General features: G+C 38.2%; 1 protein-coding gene across 6 annotated transcripts in view; it reads left to right on the top strand.

The window, feature by feature from the left end:
• The first annotated feature begins 1843 nt into the window (after positions 1-1843).
• Positions 1844-27790, top strand: part of OLA1 (Obg like ATPase 1) — a 98898-nt gene continuing 72951 nt past the window's right edge. The window contains exons 1-5 of one of the 6 annotated variants that reach the window (XM_087882027.1): positions 2431-2564; positions 2733-2957; positions 3638-3738; positions 8467-8610; positions 10866-10993. In XM_087882027.1, the coding sequence (XP_087738153.1) occupies positions 3638-3738; positions 8467-8610; positions 10866-10993 (373 nt within the window). In that variant the 5' untranslated portion in view covers positions 2431-2564; positions 2733-2957. The other 5 variants (XM_034427618.3, XM_034427638.2, XM_034427629.3 and 2 more) reach the window with 5 other exon arrangements.

Here is a 27790-nt window from a genome sequence, read left to right as displayed (position 1 = left end):
TAATAAGTAATATTTTATAAAGATTTTATCAGCCATCTGCTGGTGGAGTGAAAATAGGTAATTGAATATCATCCATTCTGGGCTAAATTGGAAAGTTATTATCTAGTTGCTTTGCAAGCATGAAAAGTGCTTTGGAACAATGTATAACAGAAAAAGGTGTTTAATTTCTGGGCGTATGAGCAATGAGAAATCATTGGGCCATAATGGGATGTAAATTGAGTTTTGATAATGAGAATCATGAATACTTAATTTTTTGGATAAAATCTACTTTACAATTGATGATAAATAATTCTATTGGAAGGTTTGGGAAGAAGCTGGGATGATGACTTTAACTCAACAACTATGAAATAGCTGTTTTAAAGATTTTTACTGACTTCAAACTGAATTTGTCTTCCGAATTTGCAACAATGGAAGCATTTCCAGCTTAAGTATCTTCTAACCCAGGGGTGTCAAACTGAATTTCATTGAGGGCCGCATCAGGATTGTGTTTGACCTCAGAGGGCCGGGGGGTGGGGCATGGCTAGGGTTGGTGTGTCCTGCTCAACATCACTCATGTTGCAGCTGCCTGTGGTGGCAAGAGCGCTGTGCCAGCGAAACAGGTTCCTGAGCTCTGAGCCACATGCAGCCGTTGCGAGCTCTGTTTCTGACTGTGACAGCCTCCTGCAACCCTCTGCCAGCAAAAATGGAGCTCGGAAACATGCAACCCACCTGAGCTCCGTTTTTGCTGGCAGCACCATGGGCCGGTTCTTCGTTGTTTCCAGCACGGCAGATAATCTAAACACCCCACGGGCTGGATCTGGCCTTGAGTTTGACAGCCCTGTTCTAACAGATCAATAAAACTAACACTTTGGCTGCCTCAAAAGCATCAGAGTTGCTTTATTTCAAGGTTGAATGGGGAAGCTAGCAGAACATTGCAAATGGGGATCACATGACCGCAGGATGTTTTGATCGCAGGGGATTTACCTAAATGACGGTAATGGACTGACTCAGCATATTCACATGACATCACACTTATGGTCACGTTGCTTAGCAACAACTTCCCCTCCCAATTACTGTTAAGTGAGGACCACCTGTATTCCATATGTCAAAGGCCGGTTCTTAGAAATGTGTGATTTATCTGAATGGAAATGCAGTATTTTCTACCAATCAAAGGACGCAGCAATATGTGCTACTATGGCAAAGTTTGCAATATATAATATGCATTCATATTACAGCAGCAGATTCATTAATGAATGGTGACTCTTGATAAATCTAAGGTAATTTTTTCCTTAGTTTGCATTTTAGTCTGTGTTGAATTTTTTTTTAAAAAGCAATTATTTTCCTTTTAAGATTGTTTGTTAAGTATGCATTCTTCTTGTGCCATATCCGTCATCGGACGTTGGCAATCCTATTTTTGTCAACAGCCATATGAAAAACTGCTGCTGAGTTTTGTCCAAATCTTAGGATTTGAAGCCATGATGTTCTTCTTCTGCCTGGACTTCATTTGCCTTCAATCTTTCCTTTGAGGATTAAGTGAAGGATGCCGCCAGTGTCGCATCACATGTCCAAAATATTCTAACTTTCGCTTTTTAATGTCTTTGATTATTTCCCTTTGCTTTCCCAGGTGGTTTATCACCTCCCCATTGGTGATTTTGTTAACCCAGTTTATACCTAACAGTAAGTATGCATGTATAAATTAAATAAGGTTTTTTTTTTTAAAAAAAGGCAGAAACCCTTAAAACAGTAACTTAACTTGGACAAATTGTGTCCCTGTAGTTAGCTGCTTGCTCCAAAACCACTTTAGTAAATAATCCTGGCTACTTAAAAGGAACCGCTGCCTCCGCCCCTGCCCCCACCCTCCGGTAATTATTCCGGGTAGAGGAAATAGAAATGATTTGCGATTGAATGAGATCCCGGAGTGAGACCTGCCTCGGCGGTTGCACACCAGGAGGCCCAATCACCGATTAAGCGAGACAAGAGTCACTGGCGCGCACGCGGGCCGGGTTGAATCTGTGGGGTTGGGGGACACCCCCCCCCCACGAGCAGCTCCGTGGGAAGAGAGGCAAACCCCCCCCCCGCACTCCCTTCCCTCCCTCCTTTCTTCGCGCAGGTCCACGCGCCCCACTTTCAATCCCCGTGACCTTTCCCCTCCGCCAGTCTCCGCCCCAGAGGGGAAGCGCGTCCCTCCCGTTCCGCCGGCTGCTGCTTTTGCCTGGGTAGAGAGAGAGCGAGAGCGTGGCCGCGCGGGAGGCGTTCCGCTTCTCTCCTGCCGCTTCTCGAGCCTTGTGGGGCGCCCCTCCTTTGCCCGGCAGCAAGGTGAAGGCGCGAGAGCGCGCGCGCGCGAGAGAGAGGTAGGAGGTGGTGTGGGGGGGTCGTGGCGCGGGCTCGGGGAGGGCTCCGCGCTCCGTTCTGCGTCGCGTGCTTGGAGGTGCGGTGTATGTGTGTGTGTGTGTGGGGGGGGGGTGCGGCTGGAGGAGGCCCGGGTCTGCAGCTCCTCCCCAGTTCCCAGCTTGCCTCCTTCCACTCCGCTTGTTTTCTGCGAGTGGGGTGGGGGAGGAGGAGGAAAGGAGGCGAAGGGCTCTTGGGTGGGTGTGGGGTGGAGGGGGTGGAGGGCAGCTGCCACGCGGGGAGGTGGAAACAGGCGTCCGGGCAAGAGGCCTGCCGGCCTTCTGTCAGGGGAGGCGGGGACCGAGGTTTGCGGCTCTGCAAAAGCTCTCCTGTCTCTCTCTCTCGCTCGCTCCCTTTCGGTGCAGTTTCGGAGCCCGAGCCGGGACACTCTCCAAAGTGGTTGGTTTTCGTGCAGAGGCAAAGGAGGGTGTTCGGTGGGGCGCACCGAACCGCCGGTCCATGCCACAGGGGGTGCGACCCGGGGTGTTTGCGGGTTGGCCGGATGAATGAAGCTGCCCTGTCTTGGTGTCGGGGAAGCTGTTTGGAAGGAATGCTGATGATGACCTGCTGGCTTGGGATGAGTCTGAAAGGTGGTCCACTGGTCGTTAGAAGAGAAATGCCTGCCGGATTAGGAAGATGTTTTAAAACGGGAAGTGGCATGCAGTAAGGCAGCTACCCCCCCCCCTTGTTTGAAGCGCGAGGTATATATAGGGATGCAAAGCTGGTGCTTCCTGTGTTTTTTGGGGAGGTCCTCCCCTTCATATGGGAGACCAGGACCCGATATGTCCCGAGGGAGGAGTTTTGAGTGCTGCTCTGTGGAGAGTCCTCCTGCCTGCTCGTTTGACTTAGCTAGGAAGTCCCTCGCAGCTGCCACTCAGCACAGAAAACATCAGGAGGAATTATTGGTGGTGCTGAATTTCAGTCCATTCTTGGGCTCTGAGATGGTTATTTTTAGCCCAGCATATCCAGGAGCTTTGCAGAATCAGATTCAGCTACCAGAACTGTGGCACAAGAAGGCCTTGCCATGTACAATTGTATTCTTGGTTGTTGCCTGGCTGCTGCCTCTAATCCTGTCTCTTGGGCATCCCCAAAGCATTGCTATGTTGGGCTGTTATGGCTCCCAAGAAGGTATTTGATGTACAGTAATCAATCAAACGCACATTTGCGTTACTATTTATTTGTTAGAATGGGTGTTGCTTTTGGAACCCTAGGATGTAAGAAAAGACATTTGGATGTTAGGCATTCATGTGGTCTTTATTTCTAATTTCAGATGCCCCCCAAAAAGGGAGGTGATGGAATTAAACCACATCCAATCATTGGAAGATTTGGGACATCCTTGAAAATTGGCATTGTTGGTTTGCCAAATGTTGGGTAAGTGATTAAAAGTCACTAAACTTTGCTTAGTCATCACAAAGCTTATAGACTAAATTCAAGTTAAGAGTTGTGCTGCAAAAAATACACCGTGGGAAATTGTTGGTCTTCGATAAGGTTTTCTAATCTGGCAGTCATAATTATATTTTAGAGAATGCACGTTAGTTTTGAATTTGAAAATGTCAAATATCCTGAAGTTGCAGTCTTAAAATAGCAGATTATTAAAGTAGCTTTTTATGTGCTAAATTAAAAATAGCTTTCATTCGTTTGACATTTTCTTCTGAAAGTTCATGTATAAAGATGCTTCACTTTTAAAAATAAAAGGAATTGTTACATTTCATTGAAAACATAAATGTATGCTTTATTTAGTTTTATCTAGCTAGATAATTTTAAAAATGTGAAACAATAAGGGAAATGTAAAGTTTTATTAACAAAAGTAATGAACTGGAAAGTTGATTATGTAGTTCTAACTTATCTCACATTGATTTGCACGGAACAGTACGTTTTGAAGAATAAAGAAAAAATGAAGAATTCTCTAATTCTGTTTTTTCTTTTTACAAAATATTTAATTACCTTTATCATATACGAATGTACATGAGGAAAACAGATTATACCTTCTCTCATACAGTTTATATTTCCAGCTCTGACACTTCCCCTGTTGAGAGTGTCTATGGAGATTCTCAGTCATCCAGGTCATGGTTGTCCCAAAGGTGCTTTTTTTCCCCAGTTGCCTCTTTAAAAAAGCACCTTTGGGTCCCCTGTTGAGAGTTTGTAAAGTCTATATAAGATAGGATTGGAAGAGAAGACCCCAAGATTGTCTGCTGAATATTGAGAAATAGTTAGATAGCAGTAGAGATACCAAGAATGTAATGTTAGGATAGTTGAAGAATAGATTTGTTCAAAATATTTTGGAAAGAAAGAGAAGAAAGATTTAATAAATTCAGAACAAAAGACCACTTTCAACATTGAAAGCAACATAACTGAAACTAAAGTGGTATTAGAGGAGGCAGCAAATATATTGTAGAAAGAATAAAGATTAGTGTTTAAATTGAAAAAAATGAGATAGTAAAATAATAATTACGGACTTCCCTGGTGTGTAATACAGTTCACTGCCATCAAGTTTAATAAGAAAGCACAGGTATTCTGTTCTATTTATTTTGAAGTTTGCTTCAAAAGTTGCAAACAAGTGCTTTGACTTTGTAAAAGTAGACATATACCGTATTGTTTAAATGTTAAATTAGAGTATTCTGGCAACTGTTGAATTTTCCCACTTGAGAATCGAAAACAAACACAGATAATATACTGTATTTTTCAGACTATAAAATGCTCCAAAGTATAAGACGCAACTAGCTTTTGGGCAAGAAAAAAAACAAGAAAAAAAAATCTGCCTCTGCCTCCCAGCAATTTGCAGCAAACAGCACAGTTTGATTTAGCACAAGCAACTGATTGGCGGTTGGATCTGCCTCCCAGAATACCTCCTATCAGCTGTTCCAGGCTGCATGGATTGCCGCTGCCCATCACTGCCGTTGCCGCCCATCGCTGCTGCCACCTATCGCCGCCTCCACGCATCCCATTTTCAGCCTCCATATGCCCCATTTGCGGCCTCCGCACATCCCATTTGTGGCCGGTTCCAGGCAGCAGGGATCATAGCCGCAACTGCCTATCCCCGCCGCCTGGAATGGGCCGAAAATGGGATGCGCAGAAGCCAAAATGGGATGCGTGGAGGCCGAAAATGGGGTGCTTGGAGGCAGTGATAGATGGCAGTGGCGATGGCCAATGCTGGTGCTGATTGCTGGCGCTGATCCCCGCAGCCTGGAACAGCTGATAGGAGGTATTTCGGGAGGCAGATCCAATCGCCAATCAGCTGCTCGTGCTAAATGTGCTGTGCTGAAGCTGACCATACTGTTTGCTGCAAGGAGGCAAATTGCTGGGAGGCAGAGGCCGAAGGGTGTGGGCTGGTGGGTGGGTCGGGCTTCAGCAACATTCGCTGTATAAGGCGCATTGACATTTCCACCCACTTTTTGTGGAGGGAAATGTGCGTCTTATACTCTGAAAAATACGGTATTCCTTATTATAATATCCTGCAAATAAAAACAGAATATGGAAAAGCAAAGGTAATACCAATAATAATAGGCGCCTTGGGTGCAATTCCATAACAACTGGAGCACCACTTGAACACCATCAGTGTTGACAAATTTCCCATCATTCAGTTGCAAAAGGCAGCTTTACTTGGAACAGCTTACATCTTGCAATGATATCTGTAACTCCATCAAACATCGCTATCTGCCTATCCCAGGTAATAGAGAAGGATTTGATAGGTGGACAAAGATGCCAGCCAGATACACTCTGAACATCTGGCTGACTGTGTAACAAACTCACACATTGAATTTGAGTTTGAATTACTGTGGGCTTGAAAGTTTGGTATTGTGGCTAAGATGCTGGAGTAGAAACTGCAAAGAGTTAAAAAAATGATCTTGATGGAAATATGAAGAAACAGTTACCTAAGCAAAGAAGGCCAAATCATTTTTTTAAAGTTCAGAATGAGACAAAAGTGAGAAACAGCTTAGGCAGACACCTTACCAATTTACATAATGAAATGAAATAGCCTGTTTGGTGTATGGAAAGTCCTTGCCTTATGACTGGTTGCTTAGTGACTTTGAAGTTATGACCAACCAGAAAAATAAGTCTGTGCCAGACTTATGGCACAGATACAAAGTTCTGTCAGACTCCCTCCGTGATTACATCACTGAAATTCAGGTGCTCGGCAGTATGGCCACAGTGCCCCATAGTCACATGACCACATTTTACAATGGTTTTGCTGAAAACTGTCATTCAATTCGGCTTCCGATAAAATTGCATCCATATCGAATCACTGGATTGCCACCAAAGTTGTAAAATTGGGTTGGTCACGTGATGACTTATGACATACAATGGTTATGCACAGGCTTCATTGCAGTCGTATGTTGAGGATTACCTGTGTTGGTTAAAATAGTAGCATAGAAACCAGGAGAGAGAGAGTTCTAGTGCCACGTTAGGCGTGAAAGCCAGCTGAGTGACTTTGTGCCAATCTCTCTTAGCCCAACTCACGTCACAAGGTTGTTTTTGGAAGGAAAATAGAAGAAGGAAGAAGTATTACGTAGGTTTATCGCCTTGAGTTACCTATAAAGTAATAAAGACAGGATAAAAATCTAATAAAAAAGTTTAAGAAGAAGTATGTGCAGTGCATTCAGACTTAGAAGATTCTGATTTTATACTTTTATAAAAGTACTTTTAGCCTTTCAGTTGACCTTTATTTTTTGGCCTGGTATATTTAGCAGGCTGATGAACTGGAAGAATGTGACTTCTAGTTCTCTCTTAAGCATTGAAGACGGCTGGGTGACTGGGCATAAACCATGATGGTGCAGTGGTTAGAATGCAGTATTGCAGGCTAATTCTGGTGACTGCCAGCAGTTCCATTTTCACTGGCTCAAAGTTGACTCAGCCTTCCATCCTTCCGAGGTTGGTAAAATGAGGACCCATATTGTTGGGGGCAATATGCTGACTCTGTAAACCACTTAGAAAAGGCTGTAAAGCACTATGAAATGATATATAAATCTAAGTGCTATAAACAAAGCCACCTTCCCTCAGACCAAGGAAGCATTATGTATGCTGCTTTAAGTTATACTATATAAATAAAAAAGAAATATATTTATCTTACACTTTAGAATTCTTATTTTATTCTTTTGCAAAGTTGGAAGTTATAATTTGTTGTTTTGTTTCTGATTGATTTGGAGAGACCTGTCAGATCCAAAGGTAGATAGTAACATATTGCCCATACTTGGTTCAGCTGTACTTACTAGTAGGAAGAACAAAATAGGAGTGGTTGAATTGGATATATTGGAATATTGCTTCATTCTCAGAAACTGCGCCTTCTCATTATTTATTTATTGCTTTTATCTATATTTCTAATTATTATTAATTTCCAAAACAATTGCTTTAGCCTCAGTACTGGTTTTCTGGAAAAAAAATTCTGACCAGTATTACTGATGGCCAGGTTCTGCAAAATAAAATGGGAATGTGAGATCATTTTTAGGCTCATCTATAACATTTTGATTCTATACCATGGCATCTGATGGGTCAGTGTGGAAAAAAATTCTAGAGCTAATTTGCTGTGGCTGTTCCAATGTGATGAATAAAATCTGAGCATAGCTGTTTGAAGGCTGGATTTGATCATAAATATTCCCTTCTACCAAATGTGAAATTCGAAGCATGCATTCAAAATGTATCTTGAAAATGAGATTTATGCTAATTTTTAGAGAGCTGCTAAAAGATCTGTCAGAAACTAGAAATGTATTACAGTGGTTCAAACAAATTAGAAAAGGTTTTTTGTAGAAATATGGAAATCCTTTTTTTAAAGTTCTCATCATTTCTTTGCAAAAGAAATGTAAAAACGTGACACTTTCATGAGATGTTTGTGGTATTCAGTATTCAATAATAATTAGTGCTGTGTAACATAAAAGTGCTTTGGATCACATGAAAACATAAGCGTTACCATGTCCTCTACTTCTTAAGGCAGCCATGTTGCTTCCTGGGACCATACAATTGGTTTACGGAGTCAGGACAGGTGCCAGCATATGTTTGAGACTTGTCACCCTTCAAATCCCTTTCTGACTGATCTTGAATTACTGCGCAACCATAGTAGTAAAATATCCTTTATATGTCATTAATATGACAACTCTTTCTTTAAAGGAAATCTACATTTTTCAATGTATTAACCAAGAGCCAAGCTTCAGCAGAAAACTTTCCGTTCTGCACTATTGATCCAAATGAGAGCCGAGTGCCTGTGCCAGATGATCGATATGAATTTCTTTGCCAGTACCATAAGCCTCCAAGGTAAATATGTGAAGTGTCATCAGTTGTTTGCTTCTGGTTAAAAACCAACATTTCTCAGTATCACTATTTTGAATCAGGTTTGAATTCTGCAACTTTATTTCAGGAACATTAAAGGTTTTATAATAAGATCTTTATTATTGAAGATATTTTAAAATATGGATTATTTTTCAAGAGTAATACATTTGAGAAACTTTTATACCTATGTATAGATATAAATGTGTGTGTATGAGTAAACGACTCATTGATAGAGTTAATGAAAAATGTTCTGTTAATAAGAAGTAAGGCAAGTTTTGAAACTAGTTTTATCTTTTGAGGGCTTGAGTTACTACACCCTGAGGGTTTTATGTTTTTGTTTTTGCTTTGGTTGAAAGTGCTAATTTTTCTATGTATTATTATTTTTTATTGAAACTATAAACAAATAATTGCATTTTTAAAGCATTTACTTGTGTAAAGGGTTTGTTTATAATTAACACTGATTTAAAACATAAGGACAGTTTAGCAAGGAACTGAGAATGGGAGAACCAAAGTTGAATAGATTCAACTACTGTAAAGCCACATAAACACCTCCTCTGTTTCTTCTCCATCCTATTCTGCTTACATACATACATACACATACACACATGTATATATAAAAATTTATATGTCCTCCAACTCATCTAGATATGGCTCTGGATGGCTTACAAACATTGCATCATTATAATTGGCTTGCATGAGATTCTATGTAATACCACAAATTTTATGTTGTGTTTATTTCTCCCTTCTAAATTATAACAATTTTATAGTCTTGGGAAATACATGCTATAACCTAAAAGGTAATTTTAATAAAATGATGTACTTTTGATATATGATTCCAGAAAAATTGTCTAGAATGTATTTGAACAACATGAAGGGTAATTTTATCATGCCTTGGTGAACTTGTAAAAAAGCCAGAGATTTCTGCATTCAAATAATACACATAATGATACAAGAATTTTAAAGATCAGCATTCAACTGGAACCAGAACTTTTCTTGCTGGCATTAATGAATAGCCAGTAAGAAAAGAGCCATGGAATATTATTTTTTATATAAGATTATTACTGAGAGACTATTATACGCACAAAAGTGGAAAGGTTCTGAAATATCTACATTAGCGAAATGGTTGGTGAAGATGACAGAACTAGCAGAGACGGCAAAAATTAACATGTTTGATCAATAGCTACATAAATCACTGACTGGAAACCCCTTGTGGACTTTTTGCTGAAAAAAGAGAAAAATGAACTTATGATTTATAGAGTTTAGAAAGCATAGTTTATGGAAAGAGGAATTATGATATAACCTTAGAGAGGGTAAAATAAAAGTTCATTTATAACTGCTATCAAAAAGATAGAAAGCTGCTTCTTTCTAATCTTTTCTATTTCTATTTTCTTTCTTACTTACTATTCTTTTTTATTTTTGTTGTCTACTTTCTAATTCTTGTATATTTTTGATTTGTTAAAAATTCCTTCAATACAAATTATATTAAAAACAGTTGTGGGAAAGACAGTGCTTAATTTATGGATTATATAAGGGTGAAGGTTTGTTCTCCAGGCTTATGGGTTGGTTTCCAAACGTTTCATTACCAGGTTGGGTAATATCTTCAGCAGAGTTTAGGAGATGTCAGTGTCAGTGTTCTTCTGTTTATAAGGGCTTCAGGTGTGGGTGTATCAAGTGAGGGACTTGTGATGGGTCAGGTGTGAGTTATCAGTGAATCTCATGGGTCTTGTGATAAGGAGGTTACATCAGGTCAGGGTCATTGGGAGGTGAACTACTGGTGGGGGCGTTGATAATTATAACATTGGTTATAATAGTGATTTCAAATGGTATATAATATTTTTTTTACTGTCTTCTTAAGTTATTGCTCAATATATTTACAGTGATAGCAGTAGGCCATCCTCTGAATTTTTGTCATTTTCAGTTTTTAAAAATACTGAGTATAGTTGGTACTATGTAAAGGAGGGGTGTCAAACTCATGGCGTTACGGTGGCATCACGTGATGTATCGGAACTTTTTCCCCCTTTGCTAAACTGGGCATGGTCATGGCCAGCACTTGATGCATCTGGCCCGCGGGCCGGGAGTTTGACAGCCCTGATGTAAAGGTTTGATGCTGCAAAGTCCATGGATACTTTATGGTTAATTACTACTTTATATTATTCTGTGTATCATTGTAGATAATTGCTAATTGATGATAACATGGCCATATATTGTTAATGACTAATATTTTGAATTTTTCCCTTTAGCAAAATTCCAGCCTTTCTGAATGTGGTGGATATTGCCGGACTTGTGAAAGGAGCCCATGCTGGACAGGGACTAGGAAATGCCTTTTTGTCGCATATTAGTGCCTGTGATGGAATATTTCATCTACTTCGTAAGCAATTTAAGGTTTTAATTACTATATTGTGTACATTATTATTATTTTTATCTATTAATAGATAAAACCCTTTGTAATTTATTATATAATACTATAGAATACAGATGCATGTTTTCAAATTGAAACTTATTAAGAAGATCTCTATTCCCATTCATAATTTATTGATAAACATTGATAAACTTCTCTCTATGCGCTGGGGGTCCTTTGCTCCCAACATCACTATGTCACTCAATTTTGCTCCAGAATAGATTAGTTGAAGAGAACGTTAGATTATTTCCATATGTGATAGATGAGCCCCATCCACCAGTTGTTTCCACACTGTTGGCAGACTACAGAATAACAGAATAATAGAGTTGGAAGAGGCCTTGGAGGTCTCTTGTGGTTCCTTCAGGGGAACCTACTTCAGACTTAGTTTTGGCTGGTCTTGCTACAGAAACCTTGAGGCAAAACATTAATTAGTAAACAATTCAATTAGAATAGAGCTAGAATGGACCTTGGAGGTCTTCTAGTCTAATCCCTTGCTCAAACAGGAGACTCAGTACAATTTAAGACAAGTGGCTGTCCAGTCTCTTCAGGGATGAAGCACCTACAACTTCTAAAGGCAAGCTATTGCATTGGTTAATTGTCCTCACTGCTAGGAAGTTTCTCCTTAATTCCAGGTTGCTTCTCTCCTTGATTAGTTTCCATCCATTATTTCTTGTCTTGCCTTCTGGTGCTTTGGTAAATAAGTTGATCCCCTCTTCTTTGTGGCAGTCATTTTATTTTCTTCAGGGCAGCTGAAGGGGTAATATTAACATTTCCTCTTTATATTGAATTTATATTTTTGTATTTAATTTATTTTTTATTTTAATACGTTAAAGAAAAGCATGCAGACTATATTATAATCAGAATTTAGCAGTTCTGGTTGGAGAAAGCATTGGTTTCTCTAACCTGAACCAAAGGTACATTTAGACTTTTATAGCTTTTCTTAATTTTTCAAGAGACTTCAACAATTATGTATATTGTCTCAAACAATAGTTCTCAAACATTTTGGTCTCAGAGAATCCCTTTACTCTACAGGTAGTCCTTGACTTACAACCATTTGTTTAGTGACCATTTGAAGTTACAGGGGCCCTGAAAAAGATGACTTATAACCGTTTTTCACACTTAGAACCATTGCAAACACCCCCGTAGTCACATGATCAAAATTAGGATGTTTGGCAGCTGGCATATATTTATGATTGTAGCAGTGTTCCAGGGTCATGTGATTGCCTTTTGTGACTTTCTGACAAGCAAAGTTAATGGGGAAGCCAGATTCACTTAACAGCCATGTTACTAACTTAACAACTGTGGCAAAGGAAGGTTGTAAAATGGGACAAAATTACTTAACAAATGCCTTAACCAATTATGGATTGGCTCAATCTTTTGAGGTATTTGCGTGCATTTTTTTTCCAGAAGCATTTAATTTACCCAGAAAGACTTTTGGTACAACTTTTAATTTAGCATAATAGCATATAGAAAACTAGAGCCAGCTGTCATTTTGTATCTTATTCAAGCATTAATTGTATGATTATTTTTTTTACATTATTATAGTATGAATGCATTTGAATTTTGAGCCTATTACAGGTAGTCCTCAAATTACAACCATAATGGAGTCCATGGTTTCAGTTGTAAATTGTGATGGTGGTAAAGTGAGCCATCACATGACCTGGTCCAATTTTATGATGTTTTTTGTGATGGTTGTTAAGCAAATCATTAAGTCAATTCATTGTTCACTATTGGATGTTTTTTGCCAGAAACTGGAAGTAAATGCCAGTTTCCTTGGGGGGGGGGAATGAAAATTGCAGCCACATGATCACAGGACACTACAATCGGCTGTAAATGTGTTCTAGCCCAAAATGTGGTCATGCCTGCAAGGGCCGAAGGGAGGAATGTCGGAACTTCAATTCCGGGTATGTCAAGAAGTCTACTTTGGGGGTCTGCCATAACTTTGAACAGTCACTAAGTGACCGGTCATAAATTGAGGACTACCTCCATTGCTTTTGTAAGAAAAAACAAAAACAAAATAGCTCGTGATTTGGGTCTGTGCAATATTAACAAATACGTAATCAATTTTTTATGATTGTGGTCCCCTATCTTATTTAAGCCCATTGAGATCATTTTATTTTTAAAAACTTGCAGCACCGTATACACATTGCATTTTCAGAAGGCTAATAATAATAATAATAATAATAATAATAATAATAATAATAATAATAATAATAATAATAATAATAATAATAATAATAATAATAATTTTATTTCTATACCACCCTTCTCCCGAAGGACTCAGGGCGGTGTACAGCCAATTTAAAAACACAAGACACAACAATGATTAAAAATTAAAATAATTAAATAGATTTGGCCGGTTTAAAACCCCAAAAATTTAAAATACCCCAATTTAAAATCATTATGTTGATAAGACTTGGATATTGCAGTTGCCACATCTCCCACCTGCCTCTTGGCAAGTTCTCCTCTCTTCCCACGTAGCCTTCTTGTGAACTCAAAAAAGTAGGAATCATCCCTGCTGATACATATTGCTGGAAACTGCTTGCAGGAGGGAGAGAGATATGTGACGATACTTGTGTCGCTACACTTCATTGCACCAGCATCTGAGTGAACAAAGCCAGAGCCACCTCTCGTTCCCTCAGCATGTGCAGTTTTCCTTTGTGCAGCTGTACTTAGACTTTGACACCTTTATTGCATTTGAACTCACTCCAGAAATTTGGAGTTTAGATGTCAACATTTGCTTGGAGATGAATTTAAGATGTACCAGCATGTAGGAGTTTCAAGCTGGCGGTGTGCTATAGATCCAAGCTGGCATCTTATGGTCTTTCAGCTGGTTTCCTTCTTACCCTGGGATATGAAAAGACCAGACACTTAATTTTTCAAAGGATGGATGATGCGGAGTGTGGCAGCTGAGGGTTAGCAGGATATACAAATAACAGCAGAACCTGAATTTGAACATGATTTGGGTACTGCCAAATATTTCATACCTCTTACCCCAGGCTGAGGAATTACTTTATTTGGGCATGGCATGAATATTACTACCACTGAATACTCAGAAGAGTGTGCCAAGGGGTTGATTTGGGCATATCCTGAGATAATGGAGCAATTTGTACTTGCGTGTTTGTGAGATAAGGATCCAGTTTGGAACTGCTGCTGCTGAGACAGTTTTGTGGAAGGTAATGTCATTATTTGAGATCAGGAAAAGGGGGATTGAGTCAAATTTTTTTAAGGACCATTGAATTAGGATAATGTATCCCAAATATTTGCAGTCAAAGAAAGCTGGATGTTTTACTTGCAGGATACATAACAGCTAGTAATGTAAAAACTTTGTTTCCTAAAAAATCTGTTTCTTTGCAAAATGAAACAATAAAGCACTATCAAGTATTGTGGTTTCAAGTTTGTTTCCCTTTTCAATGAACTGTAAGATGTTATAATCAGGTAGGTTTTAACATTGGAACATCTGTTTTAACATTGGAAAAATTCTACTGTTCTGAGATAGGCACAAGGCTAGCATAGCATATTTTCAAAGGGTTTAAATTACCAGAGCATGAGCCATACAACAAGTGTGCTTGTTATATTTTCTCAGCTGTCAGAGTTGAGAGATTCTGAAATATCTTAGGAGAGGAACGAAAAAATGTTCTGGAGCAGGGAAAGCCACAATAATTGTGAGAATGATAAAAGAATTATTTCCTATCCATTCCACAACTGATTGAGGATTGGCATTGAGCAGTTCTGTGAGATAGGAGATGACTGTGGACTGTTCGTTTCTTCTTTCCCATTTTGCCATTCTTCTTTCTGTTAGAAACATAGTCAGTCAGAAGCCTGCTATAGGACTGTGATAGTAGATACTCCTAACTGCTGGAAAAACTACCGGTATTTTGACAGCAGCTTTAAGAGTGGAAAATAAAAAGTAAGGTATGAGTAATAGCAATGTTGGCGGACTATATTTTGGGGATAGAAATTGTGACCAGAGCTTGTAATAACTTCTGTTTGTGTAAGAGAGAGTATCTATGCAGTATTATATTCTAGTATGGCATTTAGATTAAGAAATATTGAGTATTGATTACCAAGAGCCATGGTGGCGCAGTAGTTAAAGTGCAGTATTGCAGGCTAACTCTGTCCAGAACCTGGAATTCAATCCTGACAGGGCTCAAGGTTGATTCAGCTTTCCATCCTTCTGAAGTTGGTAAAAGGAGAACCCAGATTGTTTCAAAGAATGTTGACATGGTAGACCATACAGAGAGTGCTGTGAAATGCTATGGGGTGGTACAGAAGCCTAAATGCTATTGCTATCTTGTAAAATAGAAAAAAAAATCAGAAAACAGCTGTATCAGAAGGGTTTATGGTTTTAACAATTTAACAGAATTTAGGAATCTGCCACAGTTGGCTAGAAACAAAGGAGCTGTCAACCGAGCAAAAGGATAATCAGGTATTCTGCGGCTAGTGGTGTTGTAGGGCAGCAGTAATGGAACTAGCAAAGCTGGTTCTTAAACATTTCATTTATTGTTGCAATGTAGTCTACAAAGGCTGGCCATGAAGAACATCTGGAAGCTACAACTAATCCAGAATTCAGTGGCTTAGTTATTGATGGTTGCACCCAGGGGCCATATCATATCTTAACTTTAAAAGCTACGCTGCCTGTCATTTGGCTTACAGGTGCAATGCAAGGTACTGACTGTCACATTTAAAATCTTGTGTTGTTCAGGGCCTGGGTATCTTCTAAAGGACTATCTTCTTTGTGTAATCTTTGCCTGCCCAATAAGGTCTGTGTCATCTCAATAAGAGAACTGTCATCTTCAGGTGTAATCATATCTTTTCCGTTGCTGCCCTCCCACCCTTCCTAGAGTAGCACTCATCATGAAGCGTGATTGGCCCCTGCCCTTCTGGCTTTTAGGAAACTTGGTGGTTCCATCAAAACTCTCTCTCTCTCTCTCTCTCTCTCTGTGTGTGTGTGTGTGTTTGTGTGTGTAGAAGATTGGAAATTTAATATTAACATTTGACGATGTGGAAACTAAAATAGTAGCAATAGCACTTAGACTTATATACCGCTTCACCATGCTTTACACCCCTCTCTAAGCGGTTTACAGAGTCAGCCTATTGCCCCCAACAATCTGGGTTACTCACCTCGGAAGGATGGAAGGCTGAGACAACCCTGAGCCTGGTGAGATTTGAACTGCGAAATTGCAGTCAGCTGTCAGTCAGCAGAAGTAGCCTGCAGTACTGCATTCTAACCACTGCGCCACCACGGCGCTTTAGTAGACGATCAGTACAGATATCTAAAGATGTTTTTGTATAGATTATATTTAATAAAGTACTAATACACTAATAAACCTCATGGAAAGGTCTAGAACATTTGATAGAGTATTGTAATGGGCAGAGTGAATTGGAATAAATCAAAATCTTGTCCATGTAGGCATGCATGTACAAGCATTCTCACATATATGTGTAAATACATAGACTGATATTTTGATATTTGAGATTAATGCATATTTCAAAATTTCTTGAAATGTCTGATAGTTTCCTCCCCCCCCCCGCTTTGCTGGAAATGAAAATACAAACTATCCCAAAATATCTGACAGTTCACGTCAAAAGAGAAATTGGCAGTTAGCAAGGATTCTTCCAAACTGTATTTATGGGATAATGTTTCTAAAATGATTAAAAGGCTGCACATTGTATTTACCCACATTTTCTCAATAATAAGATAATTTATTTTTTCTTGGGGCAAGGAAAATAATCTTACATTTGCTGGGAATAAAATATGTTGAAAATCTAAAGCCATATATCTCTTCTCTCTGCATAGAAAATTTGTTGCCAATATCTGAGGAGCTGATTGCTCAGTGAATTTTAACTACCATGTTTCCCAAAAATAAGACCCTGTCTTATATTTTTTTGGACCCTGAAATAAGCGCTTGGCCTTATTTTCGAGGAGATCTTATTATTTTGGGGTGCGTGGAGCAAGATAGGGCTCCTCTTGCTGTCTTACCTGATTTCCAGCTCTGCGTTTCAATATTTTTGGGGGAGGCTTATTTCAGTGCATGCGCTCAAAAGCCCGATTGGGCTTATTATCAGGGGATGTCTTATTTTTGGGGAAACGGTATTTTTTGCAATGCCTCAACCAATGCTCCCTCCCTCCCTCTGTTGCCTTTTCATTTAAAACAGTGTTTCTTAACGTGTGGCCCTAGGATCCTGAGTTCCCCCCAAGACTCAGGGATCCACAAAAACAAAATTATTTGCCAGCCCATGTTGAAAAATAATTAAGTATTAAAATTCTAACAAACAATTGTGAGAAGCCACCAGTTTTAATAGGGAAAATATCAATAAGTGTAACTCATACAAAAGGGACCCCAAAAGAGCTTTTGTTTGCATGTGTTACATTTTTATGAATATTTTATGTAATTGTATGAGTTACATTTTTAAAAGTGAGAAGGGGTCCTAAGAGGAAGAAATGTTTAAGACCATTTGACCTAAAGATACAGTGTTCCTCCTCCTTTTCTTTTAATTTTCCTTTCCAGTTCAGCTATTCCCCATTGCTACCCTATGTCATATCTGGTTTTCTGTCTTTTTGTTTTGTTGGGTTTTTTTGCTGTTTCTGCTGAAAGGAGAATTGTGTATTTGCTTGTGCATAGTACGTTTGTTAGCGGGAGAAATAGTTAGCTTTATAAATGAGATATAGGCAAATAGTTTCCAGTAGTTATTAATTCAGTTAATCTGGGGGGAGGGTTGTTTTGGCTCTGCTCTAGATTGGATGGAAGTTTCAGACAAATAATACACACACACACACACACACACACACACACACACACACACACAAGTGTGTCACATGCACCATGTTTTGGTTGGTGATATTTTTAGCTGGTTTTAGAAATCCTAGATTATCAAACTGGGAAGGCAGAGACTGCATAGATATTTTTGCCTGCCTGAGTGTTCCTTTTCTGACTCTTCCTTTGGGGAGGGAAATCATTCTCTGTTCAGCATCATCAGGGTCAATTTCAAGAATGTACTTTCTCAGCCTTTTATCTTTAAATTTCTTTACTAAATTCAGCAAAAATACACAATGCATTTTTTACAAGAATCTTATCTACCTTCTAAATACTTAGAATAGCAGTCCTTTGTGGTGTCGATAATTCCAGACAAGTGAGATCAAGCTACACATAACAGAAGCCTGAAAATATCTTAAAATGATCACTAGTCAATGTGTGCAAGTCACCCATAATGTCACAGTTTAGTGTTATATATCAATTAGACACCACCACCACCACTAATTCTTCTTCTTCTTCTTCTTCTTCTTCTTCTTCTTCTTCTTCTTCTTCTTCTTCTTCTTCTTCTTCTTCTTCTTCTTCTTCTTCTTCTTCTTCTTCTTCTTCTTCTTCTTCTTCTTCTTCTTCTTCTTCTCCTCCTCCTCCTCCTCCTCCTCCTCCTCCTCCTCCTCCTCCTCCTCCTCCTCCTCCTCCTCCTCCTCCTCCTTGTGAAATTTCTATCAAGGGAATATTTGACTTCATATTAGGTAGTCTTTCTGTGAGCCAATTTTCAATGGGATTAGAAACAGGCACATTATACTTATTTGATCTAAATAGATTAAATTTATGACAATTTTTTTTAATGGGGAAAAGTGGAAAGTCTGTACTAAGAAGGAATATGACTGATTTTTATCTATCAGAATGCAGGTAAGAATCTTTAAGGTGCTGGATTCTAATAAGTTTAAAAACCAACAAAATGTTTTGATATGTTGACAAGCCAGAATTAAAATAACTTATTTTAAGAAGGTATGTTTCAGGTAGTTATTGGTAAATATTGAAGAGCACTTTAACATTTCTTGACTTAGTTAAATTGCCTATGGCCTAATTTCTTGTGTCTGCTCCCTTTTTCTCACACATATATGTCCATGTGCACACAAATGCTCTTGCCCACAATATTATATTTTTACTTTATAATGCATATTATGAATCCCAACTCCATTAATTCTTTTTTTTTTATTTCTGCATTGAATTGTGACAGATATGTATTGGTTTCATTTGAAGTAATTTTGCCTTATATTCTAAAAATATCACGCAACTGTTTAGCATTTTCCTCTAGTGGAAATCGAAGATTGAATAGATCATGTTATAAAAACATACCTTTTAAAGGGTTAAAAATCCTTTTTTAGTGTTTCTTTTTACCAGCCACCTGTTGCCTTAGATGCATAAGTGTATAAATTTGAACAAAGTGCTCATCACTTGTCAGCCTTCAGTGGCAGCATAAAAATTACTTGTGGTGCTTGCTTTGCAAGAAGTTCTTTTGTGTTTGTGACACCAGCTTTGTTTTATACAATTAAAGTATTACACGCTAGAATAATCTAAATTGCAACCACTAAACGTTGATGTAGTTCTTTTTTTCACAGAGCTGAATTTGTTTACTGATTGCATGCCGCTATTGACTACTGCTTTAACATGACAGGTCTCTTGGGAAAGTGTTTTTTCCTTCTGGTAGGGAAAGCTTTTCATGCTCATTAAAAAGTTCATTTATTTTATGATTAGTCCTTTATTCCTTAGTTTTTAAAATAGCAAGTTTAGAGCATTTAAAGTGCTTTTGAGATTTAACTTAATGTGAAGTAATTTATATCTCAAGGGATAATGTTACATAACATAGTTCTCAATTCTAGTATTTAACACTAGCATTTAGTTAGCAACTTACAGTGGTGGATTCCAGGGTGGCACGTGTAACTCTATGGAAATGATCGTTGCTTTAGTCAAACTTGGCAAATTTATAAGCATTTATCATAAAAAGTATCACATCACACATAGATTTATCTCCATATATTTTCGTATAATTGAGAGAGGGCCTGTCGTTCCTTCTAAGTAGACTAGAGTAAGAAACCAATGCCATGTAGTTCAGTATTACTTTTATTGTAAAGCTATAGTGATAGAATCTTGCAAGACTGAATGTGCTTCACCCTCTTTCCTTTATCTTCATGTGAACTAGGAAATGTCTTGTGTGAGATGTTTATTCATGGTACGTTCTTTTCTTGGATTCAGTCCCCTTTTATGTGACTGTTGCCTTGGTGGTGACTCTGCCTCCTTTCCCTCAAGGCCCTTCTCTCTTCCCTCAACAGGGCTTATTTGTCTCTTTTTCCCTTCTCTTTCTATCTCTCCAGCTTGGAGGATTTTACCAGAACTTTCTAATAAGACCTTCTATTCTCTGGGGCAGATGTGCATTCTAATAGATCAACTCTGCTTAATGAGAAGTGTCTTTCTTAACCGTTTATTTTGCCATAAATATATCTGGAAATACATGTTGAAATGTATGGCTTAGTAGAGTTATTGCTGCTATTATTCCAGTTGGGTGATAAAAGTTGAGTTCCATTCAACTCATAAACCAACACCCTGCACCTGACTTATTTGTTTCTATGATATTGTAGGTTTCATTTATCTTTATTCTAATTAGCCCTGGTGGAATCTTGGCACACCTAGAGGGTGTCTTCGAAACCACATACCTAACCATAATTTATTTAACTGTGTTTTACTGTATTTTCTGGTTTGCATGAGACAGAACCATAATTAAACATTCTGGCTCGGTTCACATAATTCATTAGCCCCCCCCCCCGCCGCCCCCGGGTCATATTTGTGACTCGGCCATCTTATATAAACACATATGCTTGGTAGTTCAAAAAATGAATTTGCTGGAATTTTGTGCTGACACTCAAGGTTTATCTCTGAAGTTTTTGATTTTTAAGCTACTAAAAGGCACTATATAGAAATGAAATGTTTTTTAATAAAGTTGATAATGTACACAAAAATAATCTATCAGAGTTGAAAAAGCAGTTTTCTTTTATTGATATAGGAATTTTTGATGTGATGTTTGAGTATCAGTGCAAAAGGATGGAAGTTCCATTGCTTGAACTAATAAATTATGACTGCATTTAATTGAATTGGAATCCAAGAGCAAATTTTAGCTTTAGAATCTGGCCTAGGTAAAGGTAAAGGTTCCCCTCGCACATATGTGTTAGTCATTGCCGACTCTAGGGACGGTGCTCATCTCTGTTTCAAAACTGAAGAGCCAGCGCTGTTGGAAGACGTCTCTGTGGTCATGTGGCCGGCATGACTAAATGCCAAAGGCACACGGAACGCTGTTACCTTTCCACCAAAGGCGGTCCCTATTTTTCTACTTGCATTTTTTACGTGCTTTCAAACTGCTAGGTTGGCAGAAGCTGGGACAAGTAACAGGAGCTCACCCCGTTATGCAGCACTAGGGATTCGAACAGTTGAACTGCCAAGCTTTCGATCGATGAGCTCAGCGTCTTAGCCACCACGTCACCTAGAATCTGGCCTAGTAGAAAACAAATCAGGAATATTGTCATATAAAGGGAAACAAACCACCATTGTTTTTTCCTCACTTTTTAAAGGACTTGTTGTGGCAGGATAAGCCAAGCAGGACTGATTGAATATATGCATCAACATGCTTACTTGCTCAAAATAATCCAAAATTATTCTAAAGAATTTTTCTTAGTGTTGCATACAAATCAGCTGGAACATATTTAGAAATTCAACCTGAGACTAGCTCTGTCCTTCTACTAGATTTGAAGATATCACTTAAACCAGTCTTCCCTGTATATTGTAAATTATGTTAAGGAAAGCAACTTGAATTGCTATTTTATAATGCTGTTATTGTGAATATTGCATTCCCTTGTTTGATAGGCTTCTGTATTTCTATTGCTTGTCTGTTCCTTAACTTGTTTAGATTACAGTCCATAATAAGAACCAAAAGACAGCAAAAGTGTTCAAGGTTGAACACTTTTGTTCAGGCTCAAGGTTGACTCAGCCTTCCATCCTTCCGAGGTGGGTAAAATGAGGACCCAGATTGTTGGGGGCAATATGCTGACTCTTTAAACCGCTTAGAGAGGGCTGTAAAGCACTGTGAAGCGGTATATAAGTCTAAGCGCTATTGCTATTGCTAAAAATACATCAAGACATTTAAGAAATGGTTTTTAAGTAAGAAGAGTGGCATCTTCCAATCAGGGTCAGTTCAAAGAATGTGATAATGTTTAAAAGGATGTAAGGCCTTTCCTTTTGAGTGAATAGGTCTAATGGCACAGTTAAAGCTTAAAAAATGACAGGCATTACTCATTAAATCTGGTTCCCAAACTGCTGCTTACTAAATTAACCCATTAAACTACCCAGGAACTATGAGGGAGGTGCTGGTTGCCAGAAAAAGTAGAATTGGTAGACTATATTTTTATTTTAAAACCTACAGTGGTTTTGAATGTTAATGGAATAGAATTGCTATCTTCAAGCAAATTATTGTTGATTTTTAAAGAAACCTTTTAAAGTATTGCTCTTAGATTTCTCTAAAGCTATTGTAACAGCCGAAAACTACAGTGTAAGAACATTTAGTAAGGTAAAGGTACACCTTCAAACTGAATTGACCTGACAACCCCTGCAGTGAATTGTTCAGTAGAACTCTACAGGATTTCAGTTATTAGAATCTAAAAGGAACAAGATTTTACTACTTGTTTTGATTGTTTTTTAAATGACAACCCGACACTAGTTGGATGTTTTAGGCATCTGTGAGCACAATTTTCTATAGTTTCTTTTTTATTTGTACCATGTCAACTATGATGAAGGAGGTGTCATTTAAAATCGGTGGACGCTACCAAATTTGGTGGAGAAAGGAACAATGGATGCATGAAGTTGCTAGTGATAGTTTCTGTGTGGCAGGACTACAATATAGTAATATTTCTATAATTATGTTTTAAAACTTTGGAGATCCTTTTTTACATGCATAGCTCTTTTTTTTAAAGTAACTTTCAGGACTTGTTTTAAATTGATTTTTATGTTTGTTGAAGCATGTTGTTTTTCCAAGATGACTAGTTGCTCTATTGGATACAGTAATGCCTTCTAAAAAAGTAAGATCTTGTTAGTTCAAAGCATGTTAATTGCATCTGTTATAAAAGGAAATGTGATTTTGCTCAATTTTAGGAGATTCATTTTGCTCAATTTTAGGAGTTTCAGATTCATACTTAATTTACTTGAATGCTTTATACTGCTTTGGGAAGACTATATTTGGATTTTTATGTCCAGTTTTAATTAACCACAATACAAAAAAAGACGTAGAGACCAGAGGTGGGTTTCAGCAGGTTCTGACCAGTTCTGGAGAACCGGTAGCGGAAATTTTGAGTAGTTCAGAGAACCGGTAGTAAAAATTCTGACTGGCCCCGCCTCCATCTATTCTCTGCCTCCCAAGTCCCAGCTGATCAGGAGGAAATTGGGATTTTGCAGTAATCTTCCCCGAATTGGGGAGGGAATGGAGATTTTATAGTATCTTTCCCCTGCCACGCCCACCAAGTCACACCCACCAAGCCATGCCACATCCACCAAGCCACACTCACAGAACCGGTAGTAAAAATTTTTGAAACCCACCACTGGTTGAGACTCTAGAAAGAGTGCAGAGAAGAGCAACAAAGAAAATTAGAGACCCATAAATAATCCCCTTCCTCCCCTCCTATCAAACTTTTCTTACCAGTCCATTTTATTCCTCAATTACAGAGTTCAGTAGAACACTTTTTCTAGAAAACTTTTCAGTGCTGAATATAGCACTTTTTAATTTATTTTAAATATACGCTGTTATTTTAAAAGGCTCAAGTCAGTTTTCAATATTTCAAAACAAATACATTCAAAATTGGCAAATTACAAAAAGTGGGAGAATACTGGAAGGTTCAAGACAGCCCTTAAAACATTCAGGAATAAAAGATTAAAGCTCAAATTCATATAAGATTTTTAAGCCTTTTCAGTCATTTTAAAGACTACTTCTGTATTCCTGGTTAATAGTTCTGGGAATTTTCATTCAAGGGTAAGCACTATTTTAGACAACCTCATCCAGATAATGTGCATTTCATTGGGCTAAATTGTGAAGGGCTACATTGAGAAGAGCCTACATATGAGCTGGACCAAGGAGTAATAGGAAAGCCAATACAGTTCTCTCTGAATAAGGAGGTATTTGTTCCTTCTATAAGCAAATAGGCTGTTGCATTCTGAATCAGTTGTGATTTTAATGGGTAATATTACAGATAAACCTGCCCTGCCTATTAAGGTCGTAAATTGTGACAATCCTAAAGCAGGTCATCCATGTGATTGACCATTATTATTTTTTTCGTTAATTGAGCTTAAAGTTACATGATTGCAGGATACTGTAAATGGCTGTAAATGCAGCTTGGTTGTCGAGTGTCTGAAATGTGGTCATGTGACTGGAGGGGCATCCACCAGAACTTCAGAACTGTAGATATGTTTTACAGAGTCCATTGTAACTGAGTAGTTACTAAGTGACTGGGCCAGTGGTGGGTTGCCCCTGGTTTGGACCGGTTCTATAGAACCGTTAGTAAAACCGGTGGGAGGCTCCGCCCACCGACCCTGATGTTATCAGGAAGCTTCTGCTCATGCGGAAGCATGCACAGCCCCCTTGCGAACCGGTAGTAAAGGTAAGTAGAACCCACCGCTGGACTGGGCATAAGTCACAAAGTGTATTACCTTAGCCCAGACGGGTCTATGACAATTCACCATAGCCAACTCGCCATGGCCAACTCGCCATGGCCAACTCGCTGCAGGAGAACTTGTCACGGCCATTTCACCATAGGACAGCTCACTGCGGGGCAAGAGTTACACTAATATCAAAGAAATGGTGGAATAGAATCATTAAAGAAAGGATGCAAAAGGAGGGACAGAATGAAATGTTAATGGCAAAAAATAAAATATTTTTTTATTTATTTTAAATAATTAAATAGAATTGTTAAATTGTCCCACAGCGAGTTGTCCTGTGGTGAGTTGGCTGTGGCGACTTATCCAGCGGCGAATTGGCCATGGTGAGTTGACTGCAGCAAATTGTCCCATTCCCAGCCCAGAGAGAGTATAACTCATATATATTTTCATTTACCTGTTGAACATGGGTGGCTTTCAGACTTTCTGTTATTTGAATGAGACAAGATCCTGTAGAAGGTAAGAAGATTGTTTATTAATTGCAAATGTCTGAAATACCTTTCACGTGTCTTTCATGTGTGCAGAGCCACTGCAGATTGGAATGGCCTGTAAGATCTATGCAATAAATCATTCAAATAAATAAAAACATGGGAAAGTGGGAAAAAATTATCTAATCCTGCAACTGTAATTTAGGATATATTTGATAACTGTCATGATATTAGACAGAGATTTTTAAAAATGTCAAATATATTTGGTAAAATGGAAGATAGCATGTAAATAGTTATCCACAATACAAAGATAGTATTTCTCTAGATAATTCTCATTCATTGTTATTTATTTACTCTCACATTGAATGCTTACGTTATTATACTTGCTCATTTTAATTATTATTATGACTATTGTTTAATCTGGAAAAAAATAAAAAATTGAACAAACGTAAACTTTTAACAAAAAAGGCTCTAATGTTGTACTATAAATAAAACTGCTACATGAAGTCTTGTAACTACATGCCCCAAGTTGAATTTTCAAGAAACTCTGTATTTCCCTTCCAATTATTTTTAAATTGAATGTTTTTAATACATGTGTTACTATGCCATCATCATATCCCTTTGCGGGCTGAAAAAAGTATAGATCATAGCATTTAAAAAATAATCCCACCTCCTGGGTCCCTTCAAATCTGCTTCAGATTTGGGAATTTTTAGAACCAATTCATTGAATTGAAGGATAAGAGAAGGATTCTATAGTTTGAGTGAAGAGAAGCCTCCTTATACTGCTGGCTATAAGTCTTAGATTTAAGCATTTTTAAGAAAGGTGTTAAATCCGGTTAGAGGTAGAATTCAAAATATGTATGCCAAACAAAATGTATTAAATGTCAATACGATGTTAGTTCTAATATTAAGGCTTTTAAAATTCTGATACCTTATAATAATTACTAATAATGTTAATTACTAATAATTACTAATAATTCAAAAGCGGATTATAGTAATTGAGGGGAAAATGCTTTTCTATATTTAAAATACCTCAGGAGCTATAGATTAAGCTGTTGCTTTCAAATATTACTGGCATTTATATTTAACCGAGAGTTGAAATGAGGGTTCTTTGGTGCCCTTTGACCTTGGTGTTTTCTTCCAGATGTTTCTTTACCCAAACTAGGTAACATCATCAGGGCCATCATCAGCACTGATGTTACCTAATTTGGATAATGAACTGTTTGCAGGAAAACAACCAAACTCAGAGAGCAACAAGGAATCCTCACTTAAATTTAAATTCTTCTATTCAGATTTTCTTAGGATGGACACATTGCAGTTTTCAGATACAATCCATTTTATTAAAAATAGCATTTTTAAAGGTATTTTAGACCTAATGTTTAGAAAAAAAATTACTTTTGTTTCTATGTGTTTTGCAGAACAATAAATAATAGCCTTTTTGCTGGTTTAGACGGAAGTTTCATGTCAGTATTCAGCGTTCATATTTCTCCTCAACAGATGATTGCAATAAAAACATTGCATGGACTGTTGTCATTTTCCCATGGAAAGACTTGCATATAGTTAACAGAAGCATTTTGATAGTGGCTGAATTAAGTTTTTTTGTTTTGTTTTTGTTTTTGTCTCTTGTCACCATGGATGATTAGACCTAAATGTCTGCTTGTCTTGACTTGAGATCACCGTATCTTCAGATAACATGCCTTGTGACTGAAGGTCGAAATATTTTGAATTCTAATAAGCTGGGAGAATTGCTTGAAATAGGTTGCAAAATCTCAAGGCTGCCTTTTGCATCTGCTGTGAAAAGAACCATTGGGAATGGTTGAGCTTGATGATCATAGAATAACTGGATGGTGATTCTAAAACCCTCAAAGGGAAGTTGCTATGGCGATCTAGTTCCAAACTGTGAAATGATTCACCTTTGAAAGGCTTCAGGGTCTGAGAAGCTGAACACTTCATTGTTTAGGTGGTCATTGGTTAGGAAATTGCTGATGGCTGTGTAATCAGCACTCCTGTGGTAGTTAAGCGATCTAAAAAGGTTTATTCCGAATGATGTGGGACAACAGAAATATGCATGCGATGACTTCTCAATCTTAGTTTGTTAGTGCTGCACTTGTAAAAATAGTCACTAAATGGAAAAGAGAGTTCTTCAATGGGAAGCGTTTCTAAAAACAAAAATGTTGCCCTGGGATTGATGTGACGTTATATATAGGTGATAAATAGCATTCTAGCTTCCATTTAGTATTCTATAAAATTTGATTTTCTTTTGAAGTGGTTTGTGTATGAATTATTCATAATCATAAAGTTTAAAAATGATCCCTAAATGTGATTTTATTTAGGTGCAGTTAAGATTGTACAAGCATATTTGATGAGTGGTCTCTGTTATTAGAGGTTCTTCAGCTTTCATTTAAATATTTTAAATTATATTTAACTTGTGTGAATAGCTTGGACATATTATATGTGGCCGCCTCCTTTAAAATACAGACAAAAGCTGCTGGGAATTTTATCTCAGCAATATTACTGGCCCACAGACTTTTCAACCTAATTATTGCTGTTTCAGTAATATTATGAAAAAGAAGTTCAGATATCATTATCTGAGGGTTTGGGGCAGGGGTGAAATGCTCCCGGTTCGGATCGGATCGCCCGATCCAGTAGCGATGGCGGCGGGTGGTTCAGAAAACCGGTAGCAAAAATCCCTGCGCGCCCCCCCCCATGCCCAGCTGAGCCGCAGGATCATCAGAGGCTTTTTTTTTTAACTTTTAAAAGCATTTTTTCTACAACCTCTTCCGACGAAAAAATGCTTTTAAAAGTAAAAAAAAAGCCTCTGATGATCACACGGCTCT

Source organism: Pantherophis guttatus, chromosome 1, assembly GCF_059756535.1.
Source record: "Pantherophis guttatus breed Tessera chromosome 1, ASM5975653v1, whole genome shotgun sequence".
NCBI classification, from domain to species: domain Eukaryota; kingdom Metazoa; phylum Chordata; class Lepidosauria; order Squamata; family Colubridae; genus Pantherophis; species Pantherophis guttatus.
This window is presented reverse-complemented; position numbering and strand designations above follow the sequence as displayed.